This window comes from Saccoglossus kowalevskii, chromosome 20 (assembly GCF_978046115.1).
Source record: "Saccoglossus kowalevskii chromosome 20, keSacKowa6.1, whole genome shotgun sequence".
NCBI lineage: Eukaryota > Metazoa > Hemichordata > Enteropneusta > Harrimaniidae > Saccoglossus > Saccoglossus kowalevskii.
In genome coordinates this window covers 8,715,913-8,743,657 of record NC_140660.1, presented here as the reverse complement: position 1 = coordinate 8,743,657, position 27,745 = coordinate 8,715,913, and the positions used below count along the sequence as shown (strand labels likewise).

General features: G+C 35.5%; 1 protein-coding gene across 1 annotated transcript; it reads right to left on the bottom strand.

Moving 5' to 3' along the window:
• Positions 1 to 618: 618 nt before the first annotated feature.
• LOC100378592 (CTD small phosphatase-like protein 2) lies at positions 619 to 27,745 on the bottom strand. Its single transcript, XM_002739718.4, has 13 exons — positions 27,656 to 27,745; positions 13,807 to 13,987; positions 12,330 to 12,407; positions 11,465 to 11,654; positions 10,326 to 10,424; positions 9,629 to 9,820; positions 7,014 to 7,251; positions 6,237 to 6,348; positions 5,302 to 5,388; positions 3,708 to 3,850; positions 2,735 to 2,861; positions 2,273 to 2,368; positions 619 to 943 (listed from the first exon to the last, which is right to left on the bottom strand). Exons 2-13 carry the CDS (start codon positions 13,957 to 13,959, stop codon positions 878 to 880), a joined length of 1,581 nt encoding a protein of 526 aa, XP_002739764.1. The 5' UTR covers positions 13,960 to 13,987; positions 27,656 to 27,745; the 3' UTR covers positions 619 to 877.

Here is a 27,745-nt window from a genome sequence, read left to right as displayed (position 1 = left end):
CCGAAAGAGAGGCATTGACCTTTGACCCAATAGAAAAGTGAACATGGCCTCCAGTTGTAAAATGATGAATGGAAGCACTAACTAATAGTTGAAATATCTAAAAAGCGTAAAAAATTGGATTAAAATACACTGTAATGAGAACCAAACTGCCAAATTGTAAGGAGTTCACATCATGCCAAGTGACCAGATACAATTTGACTGTTTTATCCAAGAATAAAAAAAAATTCACTAACCACAAAATTTTCATTTTTGATAACACTAATTTGACAAATCCAGTGAACAGAACAATATTATAAATGACATAAAATCTGTAAATATTGCAATTTTTGATTTGGTGCCCCCTCCCCCTCTTTCCCCCAAAGTTAACCATTAGAAAAAATGACTAACTCTCACATCTTGCTACTTTCATGACACAGAGGTCACAACATCCTGGTACTTTCATGACACAGGGGGGTCACAACATCCTGGTACTTTCATGACACAGGGGGTCACAACATCCTGGTACTTTCATGACACAGGGGTCACAGCATACTTGTACTGTCATGCCTAAGGGGGTCACACATTCTGGTACTTTACAGTTCAAAATAGACTGCAGAAAATACAACAATGAAGACTTCCTTTTGTTTTGTTTTTAAATAAAAGAAAAAAAACTGAAAATAATTACGCTGATAATACTTGCTGAAACATGTAAAGCTAAAATGACGGATGCCCAATTATTTCGCAGACTTGCTTTTCATGATAGTCGCTACGGATGCTTGCGTCCATTTTTAAAACGACTGCAGACAACTAATTACAAAGAGGTTCATAATATTTTCGGCTAAAATACGATTATAATACAGTAATTGGATTGTCTTTAGCGGCTGACGCCGACAAGCTTTCAGTCACTTGGTAATAACTCGTGCATCCGATAGCGCTCCCGTATATGTGGTCGAACATCTTCTCTCTGCAAGACAAGATGTTTGTGTGTTATTTCCTCCAATTCCTGAACAGTTCCTTTTTTCACATTTTTAATTATTTCTTTCTTGACTTTACATGCTGCTCTTAATGGCTTTGGGAAGATTTAGGATTTGTTGCCATACCAACAGAATTTCATTTTCATAGTGATGATAGCTGAAAATTACTATAAGGTGTACTGCATACTGTAAAACACGTCTTTTTCCCAAGCATTTCTTTTTCTCGAATTTAGCGAGAGAACTGATTCGCTATTTCAAGATGTCACTATTGACTTTATTATCAATTCAAAATGGCCGCCAAACAAGGAAATCAGCAATGACAAGAGAGATTCGCTAAATCAACATTTCGCTATTGCGTCTTTTTGCCACAATTCGCTCAAATTGCATGCCGCTTTTTCAACATGTTAAACAGTATACTACAAAGTAGAAATGGTTTGAACACCAAAGTCAATTCTGTCACTATTCACAAATTTTTAACCCACATTTTCTCTAAAATTTTTATTAAGACATGTGACAAATAGCAAGTTATGTTGGTTTGGTTCAAAATTATCAAAAAAGTTGGTGGTTAAAAAAATGGCTAAAGCTCAACAGTGTAGACATTACAAGGTTATCCACAGGTAAAGAACTGAATGCTGTGCCTACTTTGCATACTGATTAGCATAACCTTTGCATACTGTTTAGCATAACATTTGCATACTGATTAGCATAACCTTTGCATACTGATTAGCATAACCTTTGCATACTGATTAGCATAACCTTTGCATACTGATTAGCATAACCTTTGCATACTGATTAGCATAACCTTTGCATACTGATTAGAATAACCTTTGCATACTGATTAGAATAACCTTTGCATACTGATTAGAATAACCTTTGCATACTGATTAGAATAACCTTTGCATACTGATTAGAATAACCTTTGCATACTGATTAGAATAACCTTTGCATACTGATTAGAATAACCTTTGCATACTGATTAGAATAACCTTTGCATACTGATTAGAATAACCTTTGCATACTGATTAGAATAACCTTTGCATACTGATTAGCATAACCTTTGCATACTGATTAGCATAACCTTTGCATACTGATTAGCATAACTTTTGCATACTGATTAGAATAACATTTGCATACTGTGGAATACTTTATTTTCGCTGAAAAGGCTTTTTGGCCATTTTGTATGGAATTTATTTTCACTGATTTTTGTTGAGTTTAATGTGAAATATAGGAAAAAAAGTATATTCGTTGTATGTTATTTTCACGGAATCATCCCTTCAGCGAAAATAAAGCATTCTACAGTATTTAATTGATGTACTTACCGACTGTACAAGATATTGAAGAAAAGGAACTAGTTTCAACAACTCTGTGTCGTTTTGGTCTACAAACCAACTCTCTATTGGGATACCATTGGAAAGCTGTAAAGAAAAACATGTTATATATTCCACTTGCAAACGTCAGTCATTACGACAAATTGTTGGACAAATCAATATGTTCAATTCAGTGAAGCGCACACAGCCAAAGAGAGGCCAAGGTCGTGGCAAAGAGAGGCCGTCGTGGCAAAGAGAGGCCGTCGTGGCGTGGCAAAGAGAGGCCGGCGTGGCAAAGAGAGGCCGTCGTGCCAAAGAGAGGCCGACGTGGCAAAGAGAGGGCGTTGTGCCAAAAAGAGGCCGACGTGGCAAAGAGAGGGGCGTTGTGCCAAAAAGACGCCGACATGGCAAAGAGAGGTCGTCGTGACAAAGAGACCGTCGTGCCAAAGAGAGGCGACTGGGCAGCATATTTACCTGATAACCAAATGCTTGCGGTGAATTGTCCACAATTATGACTCGTGATAGATCCCTTCCCAGAATTCCCAAATCTTTGATGTAATTGCCTTGCACACATACGCAGTGTTCTCGGAAAAGACGATACCTAAACAAAAAATTTTATTTATGAAGTTAAAGTGCACAAACAAACAAAAAAAAGCAACTTGAGATCAATCAGTTTAGTACTTATAACATCCCACACAAAATACATCGATAATCACCAATATTATTATACATCTTTCCCTGTAACCCTCAAGTTACAACGTGCTATGATGTTGTGGTATTTTACTGGGAATTTCATCCAAGCATATTAGGAAATTTGAATTACAAATACGGAATGATTACACGCATAAGTGTCCTCCAATAATAAAAACAAACATGGCTGCCACGAGGGTTTGACCGAACTCCACACAAAGAAGTTCGCTGATTCTGCTTTAAACTTTTTAGATTTCGGCATACCCATGATGTATCCTTGGAAGGAAAGGGTGCATAATAAGGTTATTACGAGGATATCGTAAAGTATGCACTCAGACAGTACGCTGTCACAACGACCTCCGCTGTGTGTCAATACTTACACTGTACTGTCTTTGTGCGTACTTTACAGTATCCTCGTAATAACCTCATAATACGCAGAAGTATATTTTTCTATAATTTTGAACCAAATGTGCATAAGCTAGTGGTCTTGATTACAATTTTGGACAAAATCTAGGAATGTCACATTTCTTATCTAAACAGTGACGAAAGTCGATTTTGGCGCTCAAAGTGTTGAAATAATTATGCAAATTATTATGTTAATTTTTACCAACAATTTTTTTTTCGAACACAACAAAAGAATAAAAGTAATCAATTCTTTGCTCATCCAACGAGATACAGCGACAGAATATTAGAGAATTGTTCGTATTAGACCAAAGTCGCCCCATTCTCTCGGGTTGAAAAACAAACGTTGACTCACTTGACGTATTTCTTTTGTGGATCCAACAAATTGAATAACTTATCGGCATACACCTTCTTTGACGCAGTGAATAAAATAACCTCAAACTGTTGTGAAACTGCTTCTAAAAACTCTTTAAAATACGGTCTTGTTCGAACAAATACCTGTAAAGAATGAAAAACTGTAACAAACATTTATCTACATATCGTACCTCTCAGAAATTGACATCCAGTCCAACTTGCATGAAATTATGCCTGTTAAAATGGTGGACTGACCAGTCGGCTAAATCACCCCTGTCAATTAAATGGTACACTCCACTCACCTGATACGTTATATCTTGAAATACAACTGGCAACATCAAATTGGCATACTATTCCCTCCTAATAGACACTACCACCCCTGTCAATTAAATGGTACACTCTACTCACCTGATAGGTTATATCTTGAAATACAACTGGGAATGTCAAATTGGCGTACTATTCCCTCACAATAGACACTATCACCCCTGTCAATTAAATGGTACACTCTACTCACCTGATAGGTTTTATCTTGAAATACAACTGGGAATGTCAAATTGGCGTACTATTCCCTCCCAATAGACACTATCACCCCTGTCAATTAAATGGTACACTCCACTCACCTGATAGGTTATATCTTGAAATACAACTGGGAATGTCAAATTGGCGTACTATTCCCTCCCAATAGACACTATCACCCCTGTCAATTAAATGGTACACTCTACTCACCTGATATGTTACATCTTGAAATACAACTGGGAATGTCAAATTGGCGTACTATTCCCTTCCAATAGACACTACCACCCCTGTCAAACAAATGGTACACTCCACTCACCTGATAGGTTATATCTTGAAATACAACAGGGAATGTCAAATTGGCGTACTATTCCCTCCCAATAGACACTATCACCCCTGTCAATTAAATGGTGCACTCTACTCACCTGATAGGTTACATCTTGAAATACAACAGGGAATGTCAAATTGGCATACTATTACCTCCCAATAGACACTACCACCCCTGCCAATCAAATGGTACACTCTACTCACCTGATAGGTTATATCTTGAAATACAACCGGGAATGCCAAATTGGCATACTATTACCTCCCAATAGACACTATCACCCCTGTCAATTAAATGGTACACTCTACTCACCTGATAGGTTATATCTTGAAATACAACTGGGAATATCTTGAAATACAACTGGGAATGTCAAATTGGCATACTATTCCCTCCCAATAGACACTATCACCCCTGTCAATTAAATGGTACACTCTACTCACCTGATAGGTTATATCTTGAAATACAACTGGGAATGTCAAATTGGCATACTATTCCCTCCCAATAGACACTATCACCCCTGTCAATTAAATGGTACACTCTACTCACCTGATAGGTTATATCTTGAAATACAACTGGGAATGTCAAATTGGCTACTATTCCCTCCCAATAGACACTATCACCCCTGTCAATTAAATGGTACACTCTACTCACCTGATAGGTTATATCTTGAAATACAACTGGGAATGTCAAATTGGCATACTATTCCCTCCCAATAGACACTATCACCCCTGTCAATCAAATGGTGCACTCTACTCACCTGATAGGTTATATCTTGAAATACAACTGGGAATGTCAAATTGGCGTCATCTAATTCATTCAAGCTACAATGTACAAGGGTTTCATCCTGTAAACAAAAATATATTGAATTTACATATAAACAAGACAGAATTTCATTCATCAACAAGCTGTCCTCTGATTGGTCTGACCTGTTAAAAGTCATGGTTGGGTAGCCAATCAGGTAAAATCTTGTCAGCAGCAATCTTCTTTACCCAATTACTGGCTAAAATGCATATTACAATATAATTTGCATGTGCAATAAAAATTACACAAGTCAGGGTACTGTAAAATACTTTATTTTCACTTGGAATTAATTTTCGCTATTTTCACTGAAGGAATGTTTCAGTGAAAATAACAACCCAGTGAATATACCTTTTTTCCTGCATTTTACATTCAAATCATCAAAAAATCAGTGAAAATAAATTCCATACAAAACAACCAAATAGTCTTTTCTGCGAAAATTGATTCCAGCTAAAATAAGGTATTTTACAGTAAGTTGTAAACAATGGCAATGTAGGGTGAAAACCTTTTTGTCCCATTTCATGTTTTCTTTGGGTTTATAACCATTAAACCATGTTAATTCAGTGAGAGAATACATGTGATTTTCGCGAGACTGATATTCCTAAATTTTGTGAAAAATTTCTCAAAATGTGTTCTTCAATATTTCATGCTTAACCTATTGACCCCCAGACTTTCTCGAAAAATTTCTCAAAATCCACGAACACTCATTAGCCTAAGGATCTAGACAGCATTTTAAAAACGTGCCAGTGTTTCTTGGTTCATGATAAGCATCTATGCACGTTCTCTTACCACGGACAAAGGTATTTTTAGCCCATGCTAAGAAAACATGCATGAAAAGCAACTACCATCCTGCCCACCCCTGTTGGAATAATGTTGTATCCCATTATGACTCACCAAATCAAGTACCAGTGAGTACTCTGGTGAACTTCTCGTTTTTAGTGGCAAGACTGGTCTACGATTCTTCTCTGCTTCTGGTAACGGTGGTAGATGCTTTATGAAGTAGTATCTGCAATACAAAATAAACCTAACAGATGAAAAGCGAATACAGTAAAATCAGTGTAAACAGGTCTAATGATGTGGAAACTGGAAAACCTGCCTAAACCAGTGTTTAATGCTGTATTACTGGAAAATCTGCCTAAATCAGTGTTTAATGCTGTGGAAACTGGAAAACCTATATAAACTGATGTTGATCCTGTGGAAACCTGTCTAAAGAGGTATAAATGATGTGGAAACCTTAAAACCTGCCTAAACCGGTTTAATACAGTGGAACCTGGGAAACATAGCTAAGCAAGTTTAATGATGTGGAAACTGAAAAAGTTGCCTTAACTGGTTTAAACCTGTGTAAAGAGGAATCCAGTCGAACCGGTTTAACCAAAGTAAACTTGAAACCTGTCTAAAGCAGTTTATCCATACGGAAACCTGTTTAAACCAGTTAAAACCAGTCTAAGCCATAAAAGCTATGGATGGAGACAATAGGTGTTACCCTTTTCACCACAAATTCACAAATATTCTTGTTCAATTCTTATTTAATGTACTTTCCTTCAGAAGATGGGACTAAAATTGGGGTTCATTTCCAGAAATATTGAAGAACACAGAAAAAATTGCAGAAAAATTTGGGTGAGAAAGTCTGAAAGATGAAAAAAAAAAAGACCATCGAAATGTTTTACTTACGGATCAAATGTGTCCCACTCCTCTTCCAGACTGCAGTCAGATATATCATCCTCGTCAATGGTCGGCACCATATCTTCATCCGCTTCAAGGTCATTGTCCATGTTTCGTATACTCTCATTGGTCGACAACATTTCGGCATTACATGTACCGTTAACGTCCATCAGTGGCGGTGGAACCAGCATATTGGCGTTGTTGTTGTTTTCTGACATGTCTTGAGCTTCATTTGATAGATAAACATCTAGGAAATAAAATTCGTCAGGAAATAAAACTTAGGAAATATGAGCGAGCACTTGAGTGAGCAAAAATCCTGATTAGTATGAAACTGCATGAAAAAATGAAATTCTTGAAAATGGGATTCCTCTATATGACTTGTGAGGGCGCCATACCAGTGTGAGAGACTTCTGTCAAACATGCTTAACCCATTCGCCCCCAGACTTTCTCGCCCATATTTGTCTGCACTTTTTTTGTTCTACTCTTCAATATTAGGCCAGACTTTTATTATCCCTTGTTTTGCGAACCCGCCGAATGAACAGGAGCCGAAAATGAAATAAAAATAGAATTTTATTTTAACGTAATTTCTCACGCCCGCCGCTGACTTGTAAGTGTAAAAAATTGCTAAAAAATACTTGTTTTTATCTTCATTTTGTCTTCCGCCCGCCGCATAACAAACCCAAGTTGCATTTTCCTGGGAGTATCATGATCAAAGTACCGAAGTCTCGCGCAGATGAGTAACAAGGTTATACATGGAATACAATTTTATTTCATTTCTACTCTCCGATCAATGATCTCACTTTCAATTCTTTGAGAATCACACAAATCTAATGGAAAAAAAGAATTTATTTTATTTTTTTTCCCGCCCTCCTCAAAAAAATTGCCTTATAACAAGTCATTGAAAATGACACACTCCCTGTTTAGTTCTCTTTGCGCTCGTCATATTAAAGCGGAGGAGTTGTCGCGAGCATGTCCTTGAAACTTGAGTTCCAAGTGGCGTATACAACAGATTGTTTATTTACATCAAAACACGTGTTCCGTGTAGTAGTAATATAGCCAAAAATAAAATAAACGTTATTCGTCCATCTTTGATCTGATTATGAAACACACTGATATGTATGATGTATGTGCCAAATACGAATGAAAATGGTACATAAATTGTGGAAATAAAGTAGTAAGGCCAAAAAGTCAGATGGCTGTCAATCGGCCATCCTTGACCAGATTTTGAAACAAATTGTCATGGACATGCATCCTAACATGTATAAAGTACATGTATGTGCCAAATTTGAATGGAAACTGACAGAGCACGACCAAGATACCGCATAAAAAAACAAAAACAAGATGCCTGCCAGTCAACCATCTTTGATCCAATTGCGAAATAAATCATCATGGACATGTATCCTAACATGTATAATCTGTGTACCAAGTTTGAATGAAAACTGACAAAGCATGTCCAAAATACAACATTTTCAAAAAACAAGATGGCTGCCAGTCAGCCATTTTGAATCAAATCGCTAAACCACTGCATGTGCACATGTCCCACATAAAGTACTGGGTACATGCAAAGAATGAACAGAATCGGTCCAAGGGATTCTGAGATATGACTCCGGACGGACACCGAATTACAAGTCCCCATTTTCGGACTTCGTCCGAACGGGGACTAAAAACTCGAGAAACAAGGAATAAAAAAAGTCTGGCCTTACTGGGAATAAACTGTAATTTTTTTGAGCCAACAGACAAAATTTGAATCAATTTTCAGTTTTACTCCAAAAATTTGGCTATTTTTTGTCTCAATCTTCTGAAGGAAAGTGCGGACTATAAATAGGACTATTATGTGAATTTGTGAGAAAAGAGGAAACTAGTGGTGAAAAGGAAAACAGTACACTAAAAGAGTTTGGACAAAAAAGAAAATTACAATTCTTAATTTACTGGAGAGATTATTAGATGAAGCTATGTCATGTTTAGGAACATTTTTATCGTCTAATAAAATGTTCATTTATAATATAATGACAAAATGCTATACCATATTTGCTCTATTAGTAGCGCATGTATTTATGTCACTGACACGCATGTTGCTGTGGTAAAAAAAAAATGTATTTTTAATGATGCAAAAAAAATGCATTTTTTGGTTAGCTTTGGTTAGATTCATCTTTAAATAAGATTCATTAATTCAGCCATTGCCTCATTATAAAAACCTATATTCTCAGTTAACGAAATCGAAACGGCAAACGCTCAGTAATGATGGTAAATGGAACTAGAACACCCAAGTTGAGATGCGTTTCCATATAAAAAATTGCACATTTTTATCTGTTACTGTAAAATACTTTATTCTAATTTGTATGGAATTTATTTTCATTGATTTTTGAATTTAAAATATAGGAAAAAAGGTATATTCGCTGGATTTTATTTTCACCGAACCATTCCTTCAGCAAAAATAACGAAAATTAATTTCAAGTGAAAATAAAGTATTTTACAGTAAGCTATGATATGATGCAAGTTGACAGAACTCATTTGGTTTAAATTTGAAAATTTATTTGAGTTGTTTAGTAAAACCATACTAATTGGTCAAAGCTTTAAATAGAGCCAAAGTGGTAGTCATTCCACAGGTTCTGACCTCATCTTACCTGAGGCTTCAGTTGACACAGCTTCAGTTGCTATGACAACCTCATTTGGAATTCCTCTACCTACATCGTTGACATTTGGCGCTTCCTCCGATGTTTCTTCTGACTGGAAAACCTCGTCAGTGTCCATGGCAACGTCATTTAGATCCAGCTTTAATGCCACGTTGTCAAGGTTTTCTTTGTTTTCGGAAATGCCTGCAAACAGAACATGGAGGGTCAGACACACAAATGGAAAGTTGTCGTGACAACCAACTAAATGTTTAGAGGCAAAGTGAGAATGAAAAGCATGCATTATGACACTGAGGTTAGAACTCACAAAAAAATGTTTTTGGTCAGGCTATGCCTTACACATTATCACCTCTGTGCAAAGTGATCACATGACTCATACAAACCAATCACCTCTGTGCAGATTGATCACATGACTCATACAAACCAATCACCTCTGTGCAGACTGATCACATGACTCATACAAACCAATCAACTCTGTACAGACTGATCACATGACTCACACAAACCAATCAACTCTGTACAGACTGATCACATGACTCACACAAACCAATCAACTCTGTGCAGACTGATCACATGACCCATACAAACCAATCAACTCTATACAGACTGATCACATGACCCATACAAACCAATCAACTCTGTGTAGACTGATCACATGATTCATACAAACCAATTAACTCAGATTTCTTACCATTGTGTCCAAAGAAATTAAATACAGGAGAGAAGATTGTCCCTAGAAGTGTTGTCCTTGGTGGACTCAAGGAATCTTCAGTGTGTGCCCGGGATGCAGCTAAAAAGTACACAAAAAATACCTGTCAGACACTTCTTGCAAATGATTCTGGACAACTTTTGCTGAAAACAGCAGAAATAAAGCTACCCAAACTTATCATTTCAAGCCCCCACCTCTTGTAATCTTGAGTTTATCCACATTCGGTGGTCTTAAGGAAGGCCTTGAAGTTCACAGAGGCAACAAAGGCATTTACTTTGGTATCTTTCAATATTAGTTATTCCTGTATGCTTAAGGCCATTCAAAAGTGACCTTAGAAATGGGTGCTATCTCAAGTCCTGTTAAAAAATGTTGTCCCAAATTTGTATGCACATCATGGGGTTACTGCTACAGGCCCAAATTGGCCGTGTACTTTCTGCCACCCAACCCCTGATCACCTACGCCGGTCAGGCTGCAGCGCTTCGCACTGCCGAAAAACTTCTTATTTTTTTTTGGGTCTGTTACATGATGATGGCCTACTATTAAATGCATTTGTGAAATTCTTGGCACATATAGAAACGAGACTGATGCGGGAAAGTTCTCATTGCATATAATGAAAAAATGCCATCTCATTTAAAACATAGTATATGGATGAGGTCTATTTAAAATTCCATAGTCAATATCATGTACCACGTGATTGTCAATACTGTAGAATACTTTATTTTTGCTTGGAATTTATTTTCACTGAAAGGATGATTCCGTGAAAGTAAAATCCAGCGAATATACTTTTTTTCCTATATTTCACATTAAACTTATTAAAAAATCAGTGAAAATAAATTCCATACAAAACGACCAAAAAGCCTTTTCAGCGAAAATTAATTCCAGCGAAAATTAAATATTCCACAGTATATCACGTTTTCAGTCAAATGCAAAAAAACACAGTAAGCTGACATGAGAAGCATTTTTAAGACTCCCACAGAGCTAAATAAATAAAAGCTAGCAGGCTACATCAGGCAGTGCCTTGATGGACAACACATTTTTGTTCAGTATTGTAGTAATGTAGAATTCATTCACGAAACAATTTGAGTCAAACATCCTCAACTGCCATTTCACTGCAAACTTACTTGCTCTGGTTTCATCTTCTTTGGCTCCGCCCTCCTGAGCTTTCGTTGTAGCAACCTTTCCATTCTGTACTTTGCTCGATCGTTTTATTGTATTGTTATTTAAAACAGGTGTTGATGTTATCAGCGAATCGTCGCCTGTGTTATCTGTAACGCCACGCCGCCGCCTCTTACGAGCTGGAGTCTGCGAGTCCTGCAATAGGATAAATTGTATATAACATTCGAGGTGACCACTATGCTTGCATATCACTTGCACTAACCAAGGGCCACCTCAGCAGAGCGCCCTCTCACATGAATGATTTTGTAAAAGCACCCTCAGCTTAGTTCAAGATCGCGGCTTCCGTATACTGTAAAATACTTTATTTTCGCTTCGAATTAATTTTTGTTATTGTCGCTGAAGGAATGATTCGGTGAAAATAAAATCCAGCAAACATACCCTTTTTCCTATACTGTAAAATGACTAATTTTCACTGGGTTTAAATTTCCCTGATTTACCATTTCAGGCATATTCAGTGGGTTTTAAATTCACGGTTTCGTCATTTAGATAATGTGTTCTATGCTAAATTTTACATATTCACTCGGTTTTAATTTAGCGCATTTTCCAGACAGCGAAATAAGCTAAATTAAAACCCAGTGAATAATTAATTCTTTTACAGTATTTTACATTCAACTCGTCAAAAATCAGTGTTTTACAGTAGTACATACAAGTAAATTAATCGCAATTATTTCGTTATCACTTGTACGCCAGCTGACTGTGACTAAATGTTACAAAAACAGGTAGAAACAATGAGTAAAAAACAAAATGGCTACCAGTCAGCCATTCTGAATAAAATCTTGAAAATAACATTCTGAGAAAAAGTACACTTACTGTTTTAGGAGTGGACCATATAAACTTTTTGATTGATCTAAACAAGCCGGTTGACGTTTCTGCGCTACCATCTATTTCCTGTAGAAAGAAGATAATAACGGCCGTTACATTTACATTGGATTCAGCATTTTTTTAACCCCTGCAAACTATAGTCCTTCTCTATCGAGAATTTCTATTCAAATCATCATTCTCACACAAGTGTCAAAATAAAATGATTGCTTGATGCGATGTCACAATGGAAGACCCACAATGAGGTATACAACGCTTGTAAAACACATTGTTATAGACTAAATTGAATCATAGGCCGACATGTAGGCTTGAGTGGCACCCTCACAGACCGAATGGCATAAGACCCCATTAACGCCCGATAGAATAGTGTAGATCTCGTCGGCAAGATGAATACTGAGAATTCACAAAGTTCACGCCTTCTTGGAATGAGTTTCAATGAATACCGTAAAATCTGTATTAGAAGCCGCATCCCTAATAGAAGCCGCATCCCCTCTGTTGCATTGTACCATTTTAATAGAAGCCGCAGTTTCTAATACAGATTTTACAGTATTCATTTTGGTGGTTATGGTAACACAGTTGGAGGGTGCAACTCAGACGACTTTGTCAGGCTATAACAGATGCTCACTCATAACCAGGGAGACAAAGCCAAGTTTGCTTTGTCGGCAAAAATCAAGATGATAAACATTGGTCGGAAATTTGCCAGCACCTTATCACACAGTTTGTCAACAAACAAACTCTGCCGTGAATGGTTACTCTTACGTTCCCACAATTTGATTGGTACCAACAAAAAATCGTCGGGGGAAGTGAAAAACTACATCATTCTGTCAGGCATGTGTCGGGTTTGGGACACCGCAGAGGGCGCAATTCACACAACCTTGTCAGGCTAAATTTAACCACTGCCCTTGAAGGCATGCCCATCTGAATAAGACAGTACTTTAGTTGCAGATGTATACTTAAAGTAAAATTTGCCTATACTGGATTACTCAGTAAGTGAAATTCAACTTATTTTGACCATAGATTTGTCAATATTATTTACGCAAATACATGTATTACTAATGGAGTAAATACTATATATTGCATACTGAATTATTAAGTACGACTTATTTTGATCATAGATTCGTCTGTCAATTTGTTAATTCAACAAATAGAGGACAGAAATTGGCTGTCTCCATGGTCAGATGAATAAAGGTTTAATTTACAACAATCATATTAAAATCCATTTGATAGGGAGGGACAGATGTTGCCTAATTGGTACATTTATTATTCAACCGATCTAATGAAATCTTAACCTTTTAACCACCAGACTTTCTCGCCAACATTTTTTTTTTTATTCTTCAATATTTCTAGAAATTAAGCCTAATTTTGAAGCCGACAGAATTCAAGTCAATTTTCAGTTTTTACTCATTAATCTAATGTTGATTTCACAATTGAAATAACACTTTGAAGCAAACGTAGCATAATATCTTACCTCAGACTGTCCCGAGAGTTTGCGCTTCCTTGCACCTCTACCAGGCGCAACTATGGGGGACTGGAGTTCGGTTGCCGTTGCCATGGTTGTATCACTCTTCTTGCTGTTTCGAGTCTCGCGTGCATCAACCGTTCGTCGCCGTAATTTCATCATCCTTACAACATTCTACTGTATGTTGATTCTACAGAAGATAAGTCAAAACATTAACCTTATTAACCCGTATATATAGGGAACAGACGACTCTTTTCTCTAACATCACATCTGGAAAACTTGAAAATAAAACAGTTCAAAGATTTTTTGGTCCGAATTATATCTATTTTTGTTGTTGTTTTTTTTTCATCCGGATGAAGTTTGTTCTTGAAAATACTGGAAAACTTGATTCCAGGCTTTTTATCTTTTAACAGAAAACCTCATAACATACGATTGATTAGTATAGATCACTTAGAAATGGCACCACCACAGGTCAATCATAGAACTACTGCAATCTTGCGATATATTTAATATAACTTTATTCATTCTATGTAAAATTTTGAAATATGAAGAAATAATTTGACTATTCAAAACCAGTGGGAAAAATTTGAAAACATTTTTTAAAAAAATTCTCACCCATGCCCAGCTGTTTTGAACCAATTATCAGAACACAAACAGTGTTCTCCACAAGGGGTTTTAGGCGGGCGGCCCGCCCATCAAGTTTTACGGCCGCCCAGTAACTCTCAACACCCGCCCACCAACGTACATCCAGCTGAAATTATTTGTAAAAAGCTTGCATTGTTCTTCCCAAGCCTAAACAAAAGAGTAGTTGCCCAACCCTTTATTTTGCTATTGTTTCAACAGTCCAAACATAAACAATGTCCATTGGAAGTCTGCAAGCAGTTATCAAGTGTATTCATGGCTATGTGTCAATCGCTTGAATTCATTGTCGCCGGACATTGTTGCCACTTATTGCTCACGATACGCAACTACAGTGGTTTCAATTTACAGCTGTATTTTTAATAATCGTCTTCCGATCACGAAAGAAAGAAGTAAATACGCACGAAATGTATATGCACAGAAAATAAACAAATATATTAGCAGATTGCATGTAAACTCGAACAAAAATTTTAATTCTAGCCGTATTTACAACGTTCGCTCGATTTTCATTGTGAAAACAGCATGGAGAAGGCAAACTGATGACCTTTTGGCCTACCCCATTCAACGACCGTCTGCTACCCACCGCTGTTGGCACTGTAACAATTTAGTATCTAAGTTGCATAGGGGAACAGCGCATTCTGGGTGTTCGTGTACTGAAATCGGAAAACGGTAATAAACATCAAACATGGCTGCTGGATTAGTTTACCGCGAGTATTTGTAATTGAATAATATTTTAGTTATCTTTTCCACGTACTTTTTTCAATTTATCTATTTTTTATGTCTAATCTTTCGAGAACATATCAGATTCTTTTATTTTGCCGATTGCTAGCATTTTTTTCTTGAATTCCAAAACAATGTGTGAAAACGCAACGTACATGCATAAATGCATCTTACCGTCCGTCGGCACGGGTGAGTACTGATGCCACAAATAAAAATGTTATGGATTTTGTTTTGACAAATTGTCTGTTTTGGCTTCGTGGGCAAATCATCTCGTATATTTTCTACCTTATAACTCAATTATGTTTTGTACTTGCTCTTGATTACTCGAATTGCATTTCATGAACGCAGAATAATTTGCGAACGCATAAATCACCGATTTCAAACTTTTTGCATTTCGTAAATATTGATAGTGACCAATCTGTTTGTATTGCAAAAAATTGTAACATGTTCCAATTAAATTAAATTAAAAAGAGAATAGTAAATAACTTAGTGTGTATTGCAGTTCATGTCATAAATGCGAGAATGCTGTATGTAAATGATATGCAAAATAATATGCAAATTTATGCTAATTAGGCCGCCCACCAGCTAATGTGGATTGTGGAGAACACTGACAAAATTTTAATTTCAAGTGATCACAAGTTATGCTCTGTCTGATGTATGTGTGAAGTTTGAAATTGAATCATCCAGGCATGTCAGATATACGGATCCGAAACTGCATTGTTTGAAACAAAATGGCCATCTGTCGGTCATTTTAAACTTGATCAAAAAAAATTACATTCATCAAGATCCCATTGTGTTCAATGTATGTACCAAGTTTAAACCAAATCCGTTCCATATGACCGAGATTCAGTTCCGGAATGGTGAAAATAACACTATAGTTGAGTGAAAACACATACACGTTGAAAAAATCTGTCAACAAAGAAGCTGCTCTCTGATTGGTCCGACTGTAACGTTTTAGGGTTGGGTAGCCAATCAGATACAATCTCTTGACTCAGACACATTGGAAGCATATGACCGGATTTATTAAATTTTAGAATTAGTGGGGTCAATGACCTCTACTGGTTAGAATACTTCAATTACTGTACAGAACAGAACAAAAAAAATATAAAAAGTAAATACAATACATATGGCATACAATGTTGCCATGGAAATATCCTAATGACGTACACTAGTTTCCCTTGGCAACAGCTCAAGCAACATCAGACAAAGAAAATTATTATACCTTTCACTGGTTCATGTATTCAAATACACAACGCTGAGTAAATGTGTCACTGCAGTTTATCAATACCAACACATACTGCAAAATGCTCTAATTTTAAGGAAGAATGAATTGTTGTTGAATTAACATCTTGGCCTTTTTTGCATGAATGTGAAATATAGAGAGAGAAACGTATTTTCATTGAATTTTATGTTATTTTCAATGATTTATTTTCTTGGCGACAATAAATGCCAATTGTTAATAAAATACTTATACAGTAATGTAAAGTCATTATATGTACTAATGGGGGATAATCCATTATCAAACATTAGTAACGTTCACACAGAGCTTCTTAGCACGGGCTAAGAGGTCAATATCTTAACCCATGCTAAGAAAACGTGCATGAATACTTAGCACGAGCTGAGAACCGCGCTAAGAACTGATTAAATCTGGTCGTTTTTATAGATCTCTACACAGGCTAACAAAGTGTGCATGAATGTTTAACTCTGGTTAAGCGCCAAAAACGCCATTGTATTCAATGGTCATATGGAAGATTTACTATTATATCCATAACTCTTCATTTCGGTATGCCATTTCCGACTTGACGATCAACGCAAACACATAACTGTAACCTGTCTGATAGTATTTTTGGCCCAAATGAAGCCATAGAATGCTCCATTTTAACTTAGAATTATCAAAAACTCCACACCCTGGTAGGGAGAACCCTATTTCCCCCACTTGGTAGTGCCGCTGAATTGCGGTGCTCCCTCTCTTGTAGTTTTTTTCTAGAAAAACCCCTGGTAAAGTGTCTGGGAAATGAGGAACAATACCTCGTTTTTAGATGAGCCTTGCCCTAAGTTTATGATTTTGTAGCAAATTTATGACAAACACAGCATTACTATCCAGTGAGGAAAAAAAAAGAATATTTCTTGTTTAGACCCTACTAAACTTTTGGCACTTCCTGGAATAGAACACCGGGAAATCCATCGACTTTTTGCTAATCCAGAGAGATATCAGTGTTTCTTTTCAGAACAGCTCAGAGAATCCACGTCAGGCTCACAACTACTCGTAATCACAGAGCAGGCACGACAATAAAATGTTAAGTGGCTGATGGTTGTAATATAACCATAACCGAAAACACCAAACCTGTTTTTTTTTTGCCACAGTACCCAGTAGTCTAGGTAGAAGTAAGATGTTGAATAATTTTCAACTATAAGAATGCGTTGAATTTCACAGTTGAGAAGACACCCATTGTTAAAGCAAACTTTTATTAAACTGATCCAGTATATAGAACCACTGAAGAGCACCAAGGTGAATTCACTGGGCATGAAAAAAAGCAAGCGTCATCAATCAAAGCACAGCTTTTGAAAATGACCTTTGAGCTGAAATTGCCTCTCTTGAATTCAGCCAGTGCTTATGGTCTCATGTCACCAATTAGTCTATTAGCTTTCATAGCCATCAAAATCTTATGGTTGTTAGCCAATGTTTAACACATTTTATCTAAAATGTGAAGTACGAGGGCATACTTACATCACACATGTGTTTTAGTTTATTAACAAGTACTATTGACCTGTGGATCTGGACAAGTACCGGTGACCTGTGGATCTGGACAAGTACCGGTGACCTGTGGATCTGGACAAGTACTATTGACCTGTGGATCTGGACAAGTACTATTGACCTGTGGATCTGGACAAGTACTATTGACCTGTGGATCTGGACAAGTACTATTGACCTGTGGATCTGGACAAGTACTATTGACCTGTGGATCTGGACAAGTACTATTGACCTGTGGATCTGGACAAGTACTATTGACCTGTGGATCTGGACAAGTACCGGTGACCTGTGGATCTGGGCAACTCTTGATTAGACACTTCAAAACTGACTGCTTTTCTGAAAAAGCCTGATGTGGTTTGTGTGTTTTGTTTACGTCTATTTTGTAGAAGTTTGAGCTGGCCAACATGTGTTTCCTGGTCAGAATTCTATTACGTACACATGTAGTTTCAAAATCAATATTTTGATCTTTGTAACCTGTTTTTTTTTTTTTACTCGAACTCTAACATTGGCAGATCTAATTAGTGATATGAGCACCGAATGAAGTTACACTATTACTGTAAACTTTATTTTTAGCTGGAATTAATTTTCGTGGAAAAGACTTTTTGGTGTTTTGTATGAAATTTGTTTTTACTAATTTTTGATGAGTTGAATGTAAAATATAGGAAAAAAGGTACATTCGCTGGATTTGATTTTCACTGGATCATTCCATCAGCGAAAATAGTGAAAATTAATTCCAAATGAAAATAAAGTACTTTACAGTACCCTATGTATACCAGCATGTAGGATATGCTCTGCTTAATAAAACATTTACTGTGAAATATTTTATTTTAGCTGGAATTAATTTTCACTGGAAAGACTTTAGGTGTTTTGTATGAAATTTGTTTTCACTGATTTTGATGTTTTATTTCACTGAATCATTTCTTCATCGCAAATAATGTATTTCACAGTAATTTGATCTTTACCTGTTTTTAACTTTACGATATTTGTATCTTCATGCTACAGGCTTAGTTTTAGATTCACCAATTTTCTAGTGAAAAACAACTTTTAATTTACTTTTATACAGCAGTACAAGCCACGACTGATTTCCAAGCTAGTTTCCAAAAAAAAAATTCAAAAAGTTAGTATTTACCTAGGTTACTAATAGTTCACATTAAACTCATCAAAAATCAGTGAAAATAAATTCCATACAAAACGACCAAAAAGCCTTTTCAGCGAAAATTAATTCCAGCGAAAATAAAGTATTCCACAGTATATGGCTCAAGCCTATAGTGTGTATATTGTGTTTTTTGTTCCTACAGAGAGGTCCCAATGAAAATTACTTTATTGTATATTGGCCTACCCCCTTTAAATAAAGTGTTAAATAAATAAATAAATAAAAGTATTAAACAGATTACTCTGCACAGCTTAGATATGTGGCCGTTTTAAAAGCAACCAGAGCCAGCGTTAAACAAGCTTAAACTAGCTAAATGTTAAATTACGCTTATAGCATAATCAATGTTACTAATACAAGACATATTTGAAAGGATTCTAAGTCAACTACTGCAAAATGACTAATTTTCACTGTGTTTAAATTACGCTGATTTACCATTTCAGGCATATTCACGGTTTTATCATTTAGATAATGTGTTCTATGCTTAATTTTACATATTCACAAGGTTTTAATTCAGCGCATTTCTCAGTCAGCGAAATAAGCATAATTAAAACGCAGTGAATAATTAATCGCTTTACAGTATATGTCAACTGAATGTGAAGTTACGCTTGGATCGTGCTGTATGTTGATATTTATTTTACCTTATTTCACTCATCTACAAAAAAATGCATTTCATAATTAATGCATTTACAGTAGTCACCATGACAACAGCTATTTAGTCTTTGATGTAAAAGTTGGCAAATATACAGAGGAATAGTGGGCAATTAGGGATTAATATCACAGGATTAAAGAGACTCTTCAAACATAATTGTTGTTTATATAGGCTCCCACCTATCAAAATTTAGGCACAGACACGTGCAACATTTGAAGGATTAATTACTATGAAACATTTCTGATTCCCGAATTGATAGCATGTGCAAGATTATTGGTTGTGTGCTTACGCATACTACGTGACCTGACGTCAACAAAAACCGCAAGGCAGGACAGATTGTGAATGATCCAAATTCGCAGTACACCACTCATCTGTGTTTGTAATTCGCGGCTTACAAAAATCATCTCATACATGTATAAAAGTGCCATCCCTTTTCAACAGCCAGTGATAATTTACACACTACTGTAAAATGCAGGATATGCTCTGCTTAATAAACATTTACTGTAAAATACTTTATTTTAGCTGGAATTAATTTTCGCTGAAAAAGCTTTTTGGGCGTTTTGTATGGAATTTATTTTCACTGATTTCTGACAAGTTGAATGTATAGAAAAAATGTATATTCGCTGGATTTTATTTTCACTGAATCATTCCATCAGTGAAAATAGCGAGAATTAAATCCACACGAGAATAGTATTTTAGAGTATCTGTTGACAAATTAGCCCTTAAACTAAAAAATTATGTCCATTAACAAATTATTTAATTATCAACCTCCATATAAAACCCACCTGTCAAAAAAGAATGATTTCTTCAAGTACCTTTGATGGCCACTGTATACAGGTTTGACTGATGTTTTTCAAAGAGGCGATTAACAGCTTAAAGTTTCAAGAGATTTCATGATGATAACAGATGAAATCAAAAAATGCAATATTGGTGAAGAAAGAGCCATAATTAAATAAATTGGAAAATAATTCATGAAATGATTACTACAGGTAATTTTTTGTTAAATATTCTGACTCCTACATGCACTAATCTATGCGGACATGAAAGAAACGATTCAAAAGGATTCGTTCCCTGGAATGTACATGAAACAGAAAAGCAGGGTCTAGATTTAGATTGTTCTGAAAGGCTATTTTGATGTACTGTAGAATACTTTATTTTCGCTTGGAATTATTTTCGCTAAAGGAATGATTCCGTGAAAATAAAATCCAGTGAATATACTTTATTTCCTATATTTCACATTAAACTCATCAAAAATCAGTGAAAATAAATTCCATACAAAACACCCAAAAAGCCTTTTCAGCAAAAATTAATTCCAGCGAAAATAAAGTATTCCACAGTATTAAAAATAGTGAAAATGGTATCGTGATATTTTGTTTCAAAAGTGCTACTTCAACTATAGATTTGGATTTATGCCACAACAGTTTTTTTATGCTAATTTTTACAAAAAAATCTACAAAAATAGTAAGGTTGGTTGTTTTTGTTTGAGAGACATTCAGCCTGCACCTTTCACGCAATAATGCAAGATCTCTTCACAATAACATGTTGCTCAGGCCAAATAAAAAAAAGCTTTTCAAAAATAGGTTGGAATTTTGTTTATATATATATATATTTTTTTGGTAATAACTTTGTTTCCTTGTTTGTTTTTTCTTGCATATTCGGCCTGTTTGCACAGAGTGTCATAAATTAGGTTTGATTTTCTATGGCTGCAAATTTTTTTTGCATTCCTAACCAGCAATATCGTTATCTAAAACTAGTAGGTGATTTTCTGTTCAACTGTGAGATCTTACGAGATGCATGAAAGACGTGCACCGAACGTCTGCCGCAAAAATCAAACGATTTGATTTTTGAACTTTTTTATTTCAAAGCTCACATCGAATACACTTACTACATCGAAATTGACCATCATCAAATGTGTACAGCACATTATTAAGCATGGAGATGCCCCCAAAAAAACTTTCGCATTTGTCGAATCCCACGCGATGTTTGTTGTCACTACGATGCTATCACCTTTGTTTGTTCTGTTTTTACATTCAAATTCACGCATGATGCGAAACTTCGCGGAGAGCGGAAAATGTTCTATTGGCTGACAATAGAGCCATGTCACTTGCTAACGCGATAATGATTTACTAGCTTTCTGAAAGCAATGTTGTATTGTCGTCCAATTAGATAATGATATCGCTGGTTAGGTGTACGATAACAAAAACAGTGGAAACAGTAAAGTTACAATACCTAGTTTTTCTGTAAAATCTCATTCAAAGTCAAGCACAACTTTGTGAGGCTTTTCTTCAATACAGCCGAAAAAATGTATTGAAACATTCCAATTTCATTTTTTATGAAGTTATTTTGTTCTTGTTTGCGATGAGGCTACTTTGGCACTTTTTGTACAAAGTTGGTACAACAAAGCAAATTTCAGCCCCCTCAAAAAATCCGACCAAGTAATTATTTGGCAGATTTTTATAACTTATTCGCTTCTAAAATTTCGACTGATTACAGGAATAGACTTTTTTTATGCTTACCCAAAATTTCAGCTCAAAGTTAATTCAGTCTACCCACCAAACAGACTGGCTACTTTTATTTTTGACTGGCCACTTTTTCTGTTTTTTCCTATTGTTCTTCAATAATTTTACCAAAATATATCCAAAACCATCTACATTTTCAGAAAGTTGAATTGTTTTGAACTGACAGTTGCAAATTCCTGGCTAATAGCCTAGTGGGAGTTGACCTGCAATGGTGTACTTTGACCTGATTGGTCAAGAATACTATTAACCAAACAGAATACCTTGTGATAAAGTTTCCAAATACTAATGACCATCAAAAAGGCATTGCAGGAGTAAATTTTATTTCAAATCAAAATACAGTGGAATACTTTATCTTCGCTTGGAATTTATTTTCGCTAAAGGGATGCTTCAGTGAAAATAAAATCCAGTGGATATACTTTTTTTCCTATACTGTAGAATACTTTATTTTCGCTTGGAATTTATTTTCGCTGAAGGGATGATTCCGTGAAAATAAAATCCAGCGAATATACTTTTTTTCCTTTTATTTCACATTAAACTCATGAAAAATCAGTGAAAATAAATTCCAAGCAAAACTCCCAAAAAGCCTTTTCAGTGAAAATTAATTCCAGCTAAAATAAAGTATTTCACAGTATGACCTGTTGGCATTGTTTTCACAGCATGATGGTTTTTAAAGAGGCAGTTAGTAAGATATATATCACAGATTTGAGATAGGTCTACCTGGGACACTTGACATATCAAATATCCTTACAATCAGTCTAATAGTTTTCAACCAAATGCAAACAAATAAACACCATGATGAAACAATATATATATATATATATATATATATATATATATATATATATATATATATATATATATATATATATATATATATATATATATATATATACTGTAGAATACTTTATTTTCGCTTGGAATTAATTTTCGCTGAAGGAAAAATTCAGTGAAAATAAAATCCAGCGAATATACCTTTTTTCCTATATTTTACATTCAAGTTGTCAAAAATCAGTGAAAATAAATTCCATACAAAACACTCAAAATGTCTTTTCAGCGAAAATTAATTCCAGTCAAAATATTTTTTTAGTATTTTACAGTAAGCAGATGCCAAACAGTGACCACAACAAATTTGGAAAATATACAAGATATTTATAAAGGCGAGTATGAAAATTCAACTGCTTTCTCATGTAATTACCAAGGTGCTAGATTGTTATCTTGTTTACCGACTGTAAAAAATTCATTCTTTCAATACATGTTTGCCAACAAACCCTGCATACCTGAACATACAGAGTACACTCATAATCCCAAAAAGGTCAAAGCATTCAGTAATTTTTTTTAAACAAGGGAACAGGGGTGCAGCGCCCTCATGCCATGGCCATGCGCCCCCTTACCCTGGGCAGCAGATCCTCTGGCAACCATAAAATTCTGATTGACCAGGGATCACATGTGGGCACAGTCTTCAACTGTAACCTGTCTGATAGTAATTTTGGCCCCATGAAAGCCATAGAATGCTCCATTTTACTTAGAATTATCAAAAGCTCCACACCCTTGGGTAGGGAGAACCCTATTTCTCTCACTTAGAGGCACCGCTAAATTGCAGGGGTTTTTTTTCTAGAAAAACCCCTACATTCACTAACATCTAACCAGTGAGTATATAAAAGACTAATTTCACTACGCACACTAGTTTGTTCATCGTATTACAACAGGTGAATTATATGTTAATTTGAATAATATCATTTTGTTGACATTGCAAATCATACACCAGAATATAATCACTATAAATGTATAAATGTTACTGTTGCTTTTTTTCTTGTGATGTGAAGAAGTGTAAGTGTGGCCACTAAATAGTTGCTTTGGAAACCATAATTTACTTGCAAGGAGCCACCTGGCTACTTTATTTTTGGCTCGACTCCTAAAAAATGAATACCTGAGGGCAAGCATGTTCCTAACAATTTTTCTAATGTATAGGACTGGAAAAGTTGAAAATATCATTTTTTTTAACCAAAATTGAAAAAATATTTAACGACAGCAGCAGAGAATTGAAGACAAAATTACAAATTGAACAAAATTGAAATAAGTTTATCCAAGTTAAACAAAACATACACTGGTATTCAATAAAGTCAAAGATATCTTTTTCCCCCCACAATGATATTCATTTAAATTAAGAACTGAAGATATGGTCACAAAATGAACAATTCTTAGAGAGATCTACCCAAGTAGAATACTTTATTTTAGCTGGAATTAATTTTCACTGAAAAGACTTTTTGGGTGTTTTGTATGGAATTTATTTTCACTGATGTAAAATATGTAAAGTTGAATGTAAAATATAGAAGAAAAGGTATATTCGCTGGATTTATTCTCACTGAATGATTCCTTCAGTGAATATAGTGAAAATTAATTCCAAGCAAAAATAAAGTATTCTACAGTAGTCCAAATTTGTAACAAGTTGATGCAGATACAGACAGAAAATCAGTGATACGTCTTGTTCTTCTCAACAAAGTAGACGACAGAGCTAAAAACCTCGCTGGGAAAAATAAAATAAAAATTCCTGCCCATCTACCCAGTATTATTTTAAACTAAACTTTTTTTTCTGATTATGAAAATCCAACCTGTCAAGAAAGATTACTGTGAAATACTAAGCTGGAATTAATTTTCACTGAAAAGACTTTTTGGGTGTTTTGTATGGTGTTTTCACTGATTTTTGCAGAGTTTAATGTAAAATATAGGGAAAAAAGCGATATTTACTAGATTTTATTTTCACTGAATCATCCCTTCAACGAAAATAGCAAAAATAAATTACATGCAAAAATTAAGTATTTTACAGTATGTAAATGAGAGCGATATTTTGGAGTTTTTAAAGATGCATCATCATTAAATCTATAATCTGAACTTGAACCCGGCAGTTTTAGAGGCCTTCCATTTTCCAAACAAAAATTGATAAAATTGTCTTAAAGAATATATATACTCATAATTCGCATGATACTTCATTTGTTTATTGTGTAAAATGGTGAAGGTAGTGTCTTATTGAACCATGAAATAGCATACTTTCGTGTGTTACAGTAATAACGTATTTTGAGAAATTTGTCCTAATATTTTTCAAAAATCGCTATTTTAAGAACAATTTCATAGAGCACAATGTTAAAGAAAAATTGCATTTTTTGCCACTTTTTAAAACCAAGATTTTTGAAATAATTGTGAACAACAAAAAGAACCCCATTGTTCATTTTTTAGGCTACATCACCTGCCTACAATAACATTATCTCTACCATAGGAATCCATGGAAAAAGCGTGGTAAATACTGACAAAATAGCCATTATTCACTAAAATACAACTATCATTTTCTCGAAATATTTTTTAAGTCAATAAAATTTATATTGCCCGAAAACAATTTATTTGAAAATGGATAAAATCTGGGTATTTGAAATCATGAGTAGGCTTCTACCTTAACATTATAGAAATAATAAGAAATTGTCCAGGGTACCAAGAGTCTTAAATGATTCTGTGAAGTTGAATTCTGTCTTGGATCCCTAAGGAAACTACATACAGCCTTCTAGACTGACCATTTTGGTCGCCATGACAATTAAATTTAGCCAATGGTGATTAAATAAAAAATCTGCGACATAAAACATACTATAGATCACTTCTAAGCACAATTTAACACTTTGCATGTGAGCATTTCGTAATTTATTATATGCAATGACATACAATGATCGCTTCGTATTTTTCGTAAGTCTGTGTGAAAAAACCATGCAGTTTTCAACAGAATGATACAATATTGAAAATGAATCTCATTCTGTTAATAAATCAGTGTCAGACTATACAAGGGACATCGCACCCCGTGTGGAAAACGAAATCCAGCTTGCAGAGAAAGCCAAAGACTCCATTTTAACCTAGAATTATCAAAAACTCCACACCCTGGTAGGAAGAACCGTATCTCTCCCACTTGGTGACACCGCTGAATTGCAGTGATCCGTCTTCCAGTTTTTTTCTAGAAAAACCCTGGTTATAATTATACAAGTTTTCGTCGACGAAAAAATTGTACGCGATTCCTGTAAAGTAGTTATCTCGTATATGCTTGAATAGATATCTGAATTTTTATGGAGTTGGTTCTCCGTGTAGTTTTTCATGTCCTAGTATTTGCAAGACGCAAAACATTCTGGAGACCAACAATTATGTACTTTGCTATCAATGGCCACTGGGAAAAAATTTTAACAGATTTACAATTACAATTGTATGGCTTACAAGAGGGGGAATTTTAGATCATAAAGAAGAAATTTGTCAACACGATAGTACAAAAACAATTGGGGACAACAATTCTTTTAAAAATACACCAAGAGTATACTTGCAAATACAAAATGATTAGATCCAAATATTGTTAAACAAATTAATAAAAGAGAATTTCATTCTAATTACAAAATAAATTAAATTTGAATAAATTGAATAGAGTGATTCAGCTGAATTGACACTAAGTCGATTTAAAACGAGTGCTGTCATCATTGCGAAAACATAATGGCGGTATTTGCGGAAATAATGGGCGAACTCTGGAAAATAGGTCAAACAAACAACCAACCAAAACTGTTAAACGAAAGCAAACGGTGGCCGCATCGGAAATGGTTCGAGACGAGCGAAGACGGTCAGCTCTCAAATGAAGTGTGTCATTTACGTTTCATACATACTGTGACACCGGGGTTAATTTATTTCGAAATCGCGTAAAAGGAAGATTGTTTATCGTCGTCGAAGAGGCCCCTTACCACGTCGCATTTACAGAGGCCGGTGGGCAGGGAAAACACGATACGTTTTGTTTGTTTTAAAAATACGCTTAAATTCATTGGGACCGACGAATAACAACTCCTTGTAAGAAACTAAACCGGTTCAACGGTGATTACGTACGAGTTATTAATCGCCCACAGAGTGGAGATCAACGCATTAATGTAGATTTACACGATAAATTTGGCCCGACTGCATTGACTAGCGTAATTTATGCATAACAATTTTACTACGATGTGTTTACTATGAAAAGTCATGCGATGTCTTTTAATTTTTTAAATCGTTTTATTTCTAAGATTTGATCATACATCATTATGAATCGTGTGGCAACTGGATGTTTTCTGGTTACGACAGAGACGACGACGTTGCGCTGCTCGACTACAGACGGCGTGGGTTTTTGAGTTTTTTTTTCCACTAGCTACGATAGGGAAGAACACCGCCGCCGAAGCTCTTGAGTGAAAACGCAAAATGGCAACACACTCGATGAAAACATGATGATACATGACTGAATATGGGGTGGATTCGCCGACTTTGGCAGGAGTTTGGGACCACATCAGCCACTTGGCGGTGTGTGGCCGTTCACGACAAACGTCGAGGGCGAGATAATTCTAGCGAACGTACGGAAGAAATCGTAAAATATATCGAATAGAAGAACTCACCGTGAACTCACTGACATCAGGACTCCATTTCCCGCGTAGGTTCGAGTACCCGGATGTTTGAGCATACGCATGCGCAGATTGTTTGGACAG

Coding starts and splice junctions, on each gene's coding strand:
- LOC100378592 (XM_002739718.4), bottom strand. CDS start 13,959: ATGATGAAATTACGGCGACGAACGGTTGATGCACGCGAGACTCGAAAC. Junction 7,252..9,628: donor TGTGTCAACTGAAGCCTCAG/GTAAGATGAGGT, acceptor TTTATTTCCTAG/ATGTTTATCTATCAAATGAA. Junction 3,851..5,301: donor TTCAAGATATAACCTATCAG/GTGAGTAGAGTG, acceptor CATTCTTTACAG/GTATTTGTTCGAACAAGACC.